This window comes from Oryzias melastigma, linkage group LG23, assembly GCF_002922805.2.
Source record: "Oryzias melastigma strain HK-1 linkage group LG23, ASM292280v2, whole genome shotgun sequence".
Classification (NCBI taxonomy): Eukaryota; Metazoa; Chordata; class Actinopteri; order Beloniformes; family Adrianichthyidae; genus Oryzias; species Oryzias melastigma.
In genome coordinates, this window is record NC_050534.1 from 1,252,909 (window position 1) to 1,263,907 (window position 10,999).

At 39.9% G+C, this 10,999-nt stretch overlaps 1 protein-coding gene across 1 annotated transcript in view; it reads left to right on the top strand.

Annotated features, from left to right (window-relative positions):
- Window positions 1-2,598: 2,598 nt before the first annotated feature.
- lrig3 (leucine-rich repeats and immunoglobulin-like domains 3) overlaps window positions 2,599-10,999 on the top strand; it is a 36,510-nt gene continuing 28,109 nt past the window's right edge. The window contains exons 1-3 of the mRNA XM_024294663.2: window positions 2,599-3,041; window positions 9,493-9,564; window positions 9,642-9,716. Of these exons, the coding sequence (XP_024150431.1) occupies window positions 2,845-3,041; window positions 9,493-9,564; window positions 9,642-9,716 (344 nt within the window). The 5' untranslated portion in view covers window positions 2,599-2,844. The remainder of the gene's footprint in view (window positions 3,042-9,492; window positions 9,565-9,641; window positions 9,717-10,999) is intronic.

Genomic DNA, 10,999 nt, shown 5'->3' on the forward strand with positions numbered 1-10,999 from the left:
CTGAAAAATATGTTCTTGTGGAAATCAGACAATATTGACTGTTCCCTTAAAAAATAAATATTTTATAATTTACCAAGGGCTGCACGGTGGCGCAGTGGTTAGCGCTCTTGCCTCACAGTAAGAAGGCCCCGGTTCAAATCCCAGCTGGGACCTTTCTGTGTGGAGTTTGCATGTTCTCCCCGTGCATGCGTGGGTTTTCACCGGGGACTCCGGCTTCCTCCCACCGTCCAAAAACATGCTTCATAGGTTAATTGGTGACCCTAAATTGCCCCTAGGTGTGAATGTGAGAGTGAATGGGTGTGTGATTGAGGCCCTGCGACAGACTGGCGACCTGTCCAGGGTGTACCCTGCCTTCGCCCTTCAGTAGCCGGAATAGGCTCCGGCACCCCCGTGACCCCGACAGGGAAGAAGCGGTCAAGAAAATGAATGAATGAATAATTTACCAAAAGAAAAGCAGCATGAATTTCTGGGTAAAAGCAACTTGTATTTGAGATACAGTCACTGTGCTGAATGCTGTGATCATTAGATAACATTATTTTGACCCTTTTATTACAATGAAATACATTCAAATTCAGGTAGATTAAAGTCATACTCTAAAATTACTGTGAAAATTGTTATGGTATAGTCTTGAGAAATATCGCAATACATATCGTATCGTGAGGCATGTATTGGGATACGTATCGTATCGCTAGACTCTTGCCAATACACACCCCTACTGAAAGGTATTGAGCGGGTTTAGGAAATGGATAGATCTGCTATTAACAAAGAAGAAAAGTAACAACCTACCCTAACATTTCAAGACAAAACTTCCTAACAAGAGCTATTTGTCTGTTTGCGTCTTCCAGTCACAGACCAGTGAGATCCTGACACTCTTCAGTTTTAGGCTCATTGGAAAAACGCCCAAGTAAAGATTTCATAATGAGAAGCAACTCAACCACAAACAGCAAAGATTTAGAAAAAGTATAAAATACAACGTTGGTCAACAGGACCAGTTCAACACTTTGCCAAAGGGGAAGTGTCACATGGGTCAGGTAATGAATACCCAATGAAGGGCCTTTCAAGTGGAAATGTTTGTAGCCATGAGACACCTTAGAAAACACCAGAGCCTAAAAACTTTCTTAAACTGCATTGATTTTAGAAGAAAAAACTCAGTTTGTCAAATTACCATGCCATCTTGATTCAATAGGGAGATAAAAACACTGATATTAAACATTTAAGCAATTTGAAAACAGATTTTGTCATCAAAATAAAATTGATGATGTGTTTTTGCTTTTTTGTCAGTGACAACATCTAGTACTTCTTCTTCTTCTTCTTTTCCTTTGGGCTTTTCCCTTCAGGGGTTGCCACAGCGAATCAGTTTCCTCCATCTAAGCCTGTCTTCAGCATCCTCCACTCTAACACCAGCCACCTTCATGTCTTCATTCACTGCATCCATAAACCTCCTCTTTGGTCTTCCTCTAGACCTCTTTCCTGGCAGCTCTAGACTCAGCATCCTTCTACCAATATATTCACTGTCTCTCCTCTGAACATGTCCAAACCATCTCAGTCTGGCCTCTCTGACTTTATCTCCAAAACCTCTAACATGTGCTGTCCCTCTGATGTATTCATTCCTGATCCTATCCATCCTGGTCACTCCCAAAGAGAACCTCAGCATCTTCATCTCTGCTACCTCCAGCTCTGCTTCCTGTCTTTTCTTCAGTCTAGTACAAGCTCTAAAAATGAAAGACTTCAATACTTTTTTTCAAAATGAGAGTTTGATGAATTCCAATGGATTTAAAAAAAATGTATATATTGTTCTGCTACTTTTATTTACAGTTATACATTTTCAAAGGTTAGATTACAATTCTTTTAAAGTTTAAGAGACAACAAATTTATTAGAAAGAGAGTCAATCTTACCTCATGTAGTCACATAAATCCCAATGATGAATGAAGGAAAAAATGCTGTTTAAAATATCATATTTATTACGTAGAAATATGCTGGGTGGGCCACAATCCCCCTGCGCTACCCATTTTGATGCATTCACTTGTAGACCAATAGATCCATGAACGTCTTTGTTTTCCTCGCCTGAGGTGGAATCTGGATCAAATCTGTACGGATGGATAGCGATGATATTGATCACCATTTTTGTTGCACAGCTGATGTTTAGGTTGGGGGTGTGAAGGGTTGAACTTTAAACAAAAGGGTAATGGGAAATGGGGGTGGACTTGCTCTGTGCCAAACCCCCCCCCCCTCAACTCAGAGGAGAATTTCTGAGGAACTACTTCCTCTGTTCTAGAAAACTAAACAGGTTCTTTTTTTTGGCTAAAAATGACATAATTATAATTACAAAAGACCACTAGGAATGACTTAAAATAATATAATATAATAGAATATAATAGAATAGAATAGAATAGAATAGAATAGAATAGAATAGAATAGAATAGAATAGAATAGAATAGAAGTGTTTAGGAGTAAATCTACTCCAGGTAGAGACAGCTTTAAACTCTTCCCTTGCTTTTGTTTAGTTTTGTGTTAGTTAGACACTTGTTTGTGGTGACTCCATTTCCCATGATCCCCGGCGGCCCCGCCCCCTGCATACCTCTGGTGTTTGCTCATGCGCTGCGGGAATCCTGAGCCTCACAAGTTCCCTCAAACTGCAGCCGCGAGGATCTCGGCAGAACTTTCTCCGGAGGAATGGGCTCGCTGTTTGTCACGTCTGCGAGGCACGCGGCCGCGAGGACACGGATTTAGGAGCGGACGGGTGGGGGAGGCAGCTCCAAGGAGACTCATTTGGGGTTTTTTCCTCTTTTTGTGGGCTTTCACACTTTGGACTGTTTGCTGAAGAACCCACGACGTCCGGAACAATGCGGCCCCCATCGCATCCCAGGACTTTTTCGGGGTTCGCCGCGCTTTTCTTCCTGGTTCTGGGGCTGGAACGGGGGTCCGGGTCCGGGTCGAGGACGTGCCCGCCTCCCTGTCAGTGTTTTGGGGAACTTGTGGACTGCGGTCAGGTGGAAAAGGGACGATTTCCAATGTGGTTCCCCGTTTGGACTGTTCGACTGTAAGTTCTCTTTAGAAAATCTCCCTACACTCTACCGGTGCTAAAACATCAATTCTTTTATAATTAATGACTATTCTAATGATTATTCTTTACTTGCTTTCTCACTCTGTTAGCACCGAAATCTGAGCTTACATGTGACTTATTCGACCAAACTTTAAAACTGATTTGTTTCTGTTATATTTATTTTATTTCTTTCGTCTTCTAAAAGCATGATGGGAAAAATCCACAACTCTTTCAAAATATTATTTTAAGCTAAATTTGTCTAAAACTACCAACTACATGTAATATTTTATCATTTTTCTTAATATGTTTTAGTGTGAAGAATTGAATGTAAAGCTTTTATAGTTCCACTCATTCTTTGATCCAATACTCACTCCACATCCATGAAGGTCTGAGTGTTTGACCTTCCAGGTCTCTGTTCTGCTGTAGTTTGTTTACACTGGGAGGCGGTTAAAGCATAAATCAGATTCTGTTTGTGTGTTCTGGTTTCTTACATGAATGTCATTGTTGGAACCAGAAGACCTTCCATAGTTTGATTATTCCAATTATTATTGGTATTATAATAGTTATTTCAGATAATGACTGGCTGGATTGTTTGAACATGAAAGCTGGTTCTGTGTCAGGCCCGGTTCTGTTCCTGCTTGTTGCCTTCTCCTCCGTCCTCTTTTTCTCCACCTAGAATGTGCTGCTGTGGAAAGTTGAAGCTGCCAGAGAAAACAGCCTGCGCCTCATAACCAAGGCCTGTTCTTCCAAAGAAAATGAAGGAGGGGGGTTTAAAGAAAAGATAAAAATGTCTCCACATCGGGGAAAAATTCTTCTCACTCTGGCATGCGACTTTACAAGTGGCTCTCCAGCACTTTTGAAGCCCCTTAAAGCCCCAGCCCTCTGTTTTCCAGCACCCCCTGATTTCTGCTGAATTAGCAGCAGCAGAGCCAGCAGAGGCGGTGAAGGAGGAGCGCTGGGATTTGGTTTGGGACAGATTCATGGAAGGGGAAAGGAAGACGGATGGGGAAGAACAGAGGATTAAACCCTGACTGTTAAGAGATTTGGGGGTGCGGTCAAAAATCTAGGTTTAGTTAAAAATAAATCCCTAATATTTAAAAATGGTTAAAAAAAACAAAACAATTTCACTTATGTGTTTTATTTGTTTAGCTTCATTTAACCTTTGAACTCTTGGTAATTCCCTGAAGAAGCTTGATTTTTAAACAAACATTTACAACATCGTTTAAGTTTTTATTAGCTCGTAGTTTTGTTTTTGCTAGCTCTAGTGTGGGATGATACATTTTCAGCTTGAAAACTCCATATGAAGAAATAAAAACAAAAGCAATAATATTAGCCTTTAGCCCCTTAAAAACTAATGTTGATTGACTTGAAAATAAGAAAACTGAGAAAGTAAAACGCAACAGAACTTTACTGATAACCAATCCTGTTTATCAGCAATTTAAGGGGAGGAAACGGTTAAATATTGAGATTTGGTTGAAAATGATGCCTAATAAATGCTCAAGAATGCCAACAAAACCATTTACTAGCTGACACCACTTGGGCTTCCATTAGCTAGTCGTTGTATCCTTGCTAGTGCTTTGGGCTAATCAATTTTGCTTGAAAAGCTTAAACGAGGCAAAGACAGATTTATTTGTTTTTAGAAAAATATTTTTCAAGGAGCAGCATAAATACAGGAATATATTATCTTTTAGCCCTAAAAACCAAGCTAAGGTTAATTTTCTGGTTGACTGTTTTAGCCAGCATTTGAAGCTAATATTGGCACGCTGGTATCACACAGGCCACAGAAAATCTGCCTTCTTTCTAAATATTGTATTTATTTTAGTCATTAGAAATAAAATGCACATTTACTAGTTACTAAATTCTCTGCACTATCGGGTGCACCAGATTACGAGGTGCACCATCAATGAATGCTCTAGTTTGGAATTTATAAGGCGCACCAAACTATAAGTGAGACAAAGTGTCAGAGAGAAGTCGTCAGTCAGACTTTATTAACAATGTTCACAGTAACTCCAGAACTTGTTTGGAATGCACTACACGTTAGCCGGGTTAGCATGTCACAATATCTTGAACTAGAGGTGTAACGGATCATGGATAATCCGTGATCCGTATGGATGAGAGGCCACGGTTTGGGACATCGTACATCGTCTTTGGTTTAACAAGCGCTAAAGTAACTGTTTCACAGTTATCTTAAAGTCTGTTCACCTGAAGCTCCCTCTGCGTGTGGGAGGAGTTTGTGATCCGTTACACACCTATCTCTAACTCCCAACCTTGTTTACAGCTAGGGGTGTAATGATTAATCAATGGTTTGATTTCTACTCCTGATCCAAACAGATCGATCTGTCTGAGGGAACTTGTTCATTGAATTGACCTATACCTTTATAATAGAATGATTGGAAAATGGATTCAGTGGATTATATCAATATTGGAAAATACCATTTGGATGAAGACAGGGTAGGTTTATTTTCTTAATATGAAAATGATCAAGCTCCGTTACAGTGGACAACACGCATGTGATGGGAGCACATGTGTGGAAACGCTTTGAATTGTTCAAATATGTATCATGTGACCATACATGGTAGAATGTTCTAATAATGATTATTGTGGAAAAACAACAGTGGGCTGAACTTTATCAAACTAACATGTGAATGGATTTGACATTCATTCTTGTTTACTTGTTTGTTTGTACACATATTTAATTGATTATCATGAAGAAATACCAGCAATCTGGAAAACTTCACCTGCTCTGTTCGGTACCAGCTATTTGTCTCTGAAACACTCTGGTGGAAGTTCGGATCAAGATGTTCTGATCCATTTTAGGTCAGTAAATCAGATCATTAGAAATGAACCAAAATTGAGAATGAATCACATCGGAAACCACTAATTATAACTAATCATTAACTGGTATTGAAAACATAATAATAATCTTTATTTATATAGCACCTTTCAAGATAAAAATCACAAACTGCTTCACAGTAAAACAGAGTAAAAAACAAAGTAAAACAGAATATAAAAACAAAATTAAGAAAAATGTGTTTTTAGCTGCTGCTAAAACATGTAAAAAGCAGACTGTTACCGCTAAAACAAACATTACTGTGACTATTAACCAGCAAAAAATCCCAGTGCGACAGCGCTACACGTTAGCATATTCACAGTAATACTAGACATTTTGACAGATTACTGTGTACCACTCAGAAGGACATCAGTACAAACAACCAGGATGAATCTATATATGAGGTGCTCTGGATCGTAAGGCATGTTTGGAAAAAAGAAAAGGGCCTTTAAGTAAGCCTTATAGTGCAGAAAATGCAGTAGTCTTTGTTTTTCTTCAGCTCTTTTTTTGCTTGTGCTGCTGCTCGGTGTGAACAATAACTCAGCCTAAGAGGCTGTCGATTCCTTCACTTTCAGTATCTTAGGAAATCTTTCTGTGGGTTTGCTGCACCAACAGGCTGCAGCTTGTATGCAGCTCTTTGTGTTATCTTGCTCCACTCAGAGCCTGTCTGTGGGGGAAATGGATGTGTTTGGTTTTATCTGTGGATTTGATACGACACCTTTTCCATCTGCCTCCCGGAGCTACAGCAACACAAAGCTGCTTGTAGGGAAAAAGTTGTCATGCTTTAAAAAGGGTCCGATATGTCTTTGAAGCTTCACCTGAAAGCCAAACAGACTCTACCAAATCCAGCGGAGGGGTTCAGGCATCCTTCTCGTTTCCCCCGCATTGTGAATACATGATTCCCCTCCTCCCAGCGGTCCTTAATGGTTTCCAGATGAGGGAGGTAAAGCCAGAGGAGGGAGGTGTTAAAAAAAGTGTCTGGCACCACGGCGTTGATCATGCGCAGCAGCGCCAATAACTCCGCTGCGTTTATGGAGCCCCACGCTCTGCTCGCCAGACGTCTTCAACAGAGTTTAAGGTTTTTTTTTTTTAAATGAGCCTCAGCCAAAGCTTCCTCAGATGAATCCAAGACCCAACTGGTGGTGGGGAGTGGGGGGCTCAGACAAAGTCAAAACACAGAAAATCTGATTCAGTCTGAAGCAGACGATGAACGCTACACATGGTTTTAGTCTCCAGCAATACTTCTCTGAAAAACAGATGAACCCCCAGAGGAGCTCTGCTTCTGAGAAGTTTACAAAGTTTAGTAAACTACTGATTATTAATGGACATACAACTGCTAACACAGCTGCATTTGGCTTCTATTCTTTGTAATTTAAGTTAGAGTTATCTGAAAGGAGACCTGTTCCACTTTGTTCTTGTCTGCTTTGGCTCAGAGGAAGGAAGGTTCTGGTATGATTGAGTACGTCTGGCATGGACCTTCTCAGCTGCGTTATAAAGGAGGATGGAAAAGCCAAACCAGCTCTTTAAGTCATTTGAACGAGAAGCTGCACTTTTGGAAACTTTGTTAGTTACTCTCAGATGTTTGGCAGCTTCTACTATCGGCTCGCTCCAACTTTGATATTTGTGAGATATCAGGACTGGAATTCACAGGAACTTCTAAAGACAACAGGTCGGTTTGTAAAGTCCCACTGCCATCATCTTTTGATCTATTTTGAAACCATTCCCAGTGGTCTTCTAACTATAATTATGTCGTTTTTAGCCATTATCCAAAAAAACCTGTGTTGTTTTCAAGGACATAGTTTCTGCAGAGCGGCAGGAGTTCACTAGAAATTTACTTCTAAATGATGGGACCGCTCCCCCTTCCTGTTACCCATAATCGAGAGCTCTCTGTTCACACACTGCTGTTGGCTTGCAGCCCCTCACATCCCCAACTAGTGCTACACGATATTTAAATAAAAGTTAAAATCACCCACATCTACATCTAACATAAAAAGACTCAATTTGATTGGTCAACGACATGAAGGGGTTTATCTGATTGGTCAAATGTGCAAAGGATTCTGTTTGATTCCTTTGAATCTGTAATTTATCATACAGTCCAAAACAAGTCTCAACCCCCAACCAAACCTTACTGATACAACAAAAATATGGATAAGTATTGTCGCTATCCAGCTGTACAGTTCAGGTTCAGATTCCAGCTCAGACCAGGAAAACAAAGACGTTCATGGATCTATTTGTCTGCATCAGAATGGGGCGGAGCATGGGCTCGTGGCCCCACCCAGCATATTTCTACACTACTAATAGGATATTTTTTCATCTGGCTTTCTGATTCACAGCAATTTGAATAAGGAACTGCTCCAATGTAATTTTAAGCTTAATTTTCTTTATATTTGTCCTCCATCATCAGAAAAATGCCTCAAGAAGATGTTAATTGTCATTGGAGCTGGCCTTTAAATCCTGACTTTCTTCTCAACATAAATCCAGAAGAATGCTTAGAATTGTCAAATCAACCGTTTCCACTGTTAGTCTGGTTGCAGTTGCTGTGAAATGAAAACGCTTTCAAAATGTAAACATTTAATAAGTCGGCTTAAAGAATCCATTACAGGTCATTAGAATGAATCCTTTTTTTCATGATGGCTTTCTGAGGGTGGATGTCAATGTGGTCACATGACTTGTTGGTTTCTATCAGACCAATTTTAACTTTTTCTGTTTTTCATCTGTTTGTTTTTCATCCAGCTAGGATGTTGTTGAACTCCAGTCTTTCTAATTGCAAAAACAGGCCTTGAAACTCAAGTAGAGAGACCATCGTAGATTAGAGGATTCAAACGTCACCGGTCAATCTAAAGACAGTGCTGTGTTCATGTGACATTTGATCCTAGTATGTTTATTTTGAGCAGAAATCGCATTAACAAAGACATTCACAGTTGTACAGGACAGTTTATGAATGATGATGAGTTGCAACGGCAGACCATTTTACATTAGGAGTTCACGCCAAACGCAATTTGTGTGACGATTCACGTCCACCGCCTGAGTTTTGACACATGCCAAAGTCATTGCCAGATGTGTTCACAGACCTGACGCGTTCACCAAATGTGGGAGGAGCTACCCTCGTTTTAGCCTCTAGGCTTACTGATGCTAACAAACTGGACAAAGGCATTGGTAAGCCCATCACTGTGTCCTGTCCTGCATTATCCAAGGAAGGAAAAAGAAGAAGAAAATTAGAGGACTTTTTAAAATTGTTGTTTTGATGCAAATACTAAAAAAGATGTTTGTGAGGAGTACAGACGACAGCGATCAGCTTCCCTGGTTCAACCAAAGCTCAAATGTTTTAACTCTGGAAAATGATGACACATCCGAATTGTGGCTGCATCACCAAAGCATGTTGCCATGCCGACTGAAGCTCTCTACTGCCTGACCATCCAGCTTCTCAAATCACGATCGGTGTGAACGTAGCTTTATCGAGCAGTGTAGACCCCTGCTGTTCACTTAGGGAACGACACCAATCCTCATTACTTTTTCATTTCAGAGTTGTTTCAGCTTGGAAGTCAAGTGTGTTTTCTTGCTTCTCCATTAAAATATGACTAAAATGAGGATTTATGTTTGTTTTCTTTTCTTTAACAGGGACCTTAGTCATAACAAACTACAGACGGTTAACAGAGATTTGTTCTCCAACCTGCAGAATCTGAGTGAAATGTAAGTACACTTCTCTTTCTGGCCTTCAATTCAAGTTTCTCTGAGGCTTCACCAACATTTGTGTTTTCTGTCTGAAGAAAACTGAACCACAATGAACTTAAGGAAATGCCGGATTTGGGACCATTTGCTTCAAGAATCACAGTCCTTATTTTGTAAGTACACCTCCTGTGGCCCCGCCGCCTTTGTTTCCTTCTGTGAAGTTAATCCAGGTTGAATTATCCAGTTCTTAGATGAGGCAGTCCAGGATTGCAGAAAGGGTCAAATCTTTGAGAGCCAATGTCTGCAAGGATGGAATAATTTTTTTATTTTTCTCATTTTTATTTTTCGAACAAGAACAACAAAAATAAACAACCAAAAAAAAAAACGATGCTAATTATCCCACAAACAATCCCAGATGTAACAAAAGATGTTAGGAGATGGAAAACGGGCTTTGGATGAAGCTAAAAGCTTATCAAGTCCAAGCCCCTCTTGTTGTGTGAAGAGGTTGTTGCTGGTGTATTTGTACTCTGGAGCCAGTGCAGGATGCTGAAAAACCAAAGAATTGGCATTATTGACACTGTTATTGGATCTTTTTGCCTCAGAGCGCAGTGTGCATTTTTGTGGGGATTCAGATCAGTGTGAAGATGATCTGGTTTCATCTCAGCAACAGTTGTCTTCTCAGTCCAAGAAGTCCAAACCCCTCTACTCTTTCAAAGTGACATCGTAGGCGTTCTTTCTGCGGAGAAGATGGAGGTATGAGAGGCTCCGTTTACTCTCTAAAAAGTGCCAAAGGGAAATTTGCTGCGAAAGAATTTGTCAGATTCTCAGGTTCATGAGGCATTTTCCTCATCAAGCCCCGACATGACATAACTGGCGGCTGCAGCGAGCTCAGCCCACAGTCAATCCACGCTTTGTTTGAAGGGTTCCAGCACTGGAAGTGTCTGCAGCAAACCAAAGCTTCTTCTGTTTGATGAGTTTTTATTTTACTTTTTTTGTTAGTTTATTAAGATAAAGTTATGTTCCTTGTGTGAGTGACTCAGTTTCCTTTGATGATCTTAAAACTAGAGCTGTCAGGCGATTAAAAAATTTAATCGCGATTGATCGCATTGTCCATAGTTAACTTGCGATTAATCGCAAATTCATATGTGGCCTTTTTTTAGGAAAAAAATGTGTGCTTCGTGGAATTTAGCAGTTCTGCATTAATTATGAAAACAAGAATGACCAAATTAATAGTTTTCTTCAGAAATACTTTATTTTGTAACATTGTATTGAGATAAACTTTCTTAACAATAAAAGGCTGTAACATAAAATGCCTAACAAAAGTCCAAGTGAAGGGCATTTTAAATTAAAAACTTCAATCAACGTTCAGTAAAATAAAAAACATCAAAATAACATTTCCATAACACTTTCATGTTCATTTTTTGTCAGGACCAAATCTTTTCCTCCTCTGCTGAAC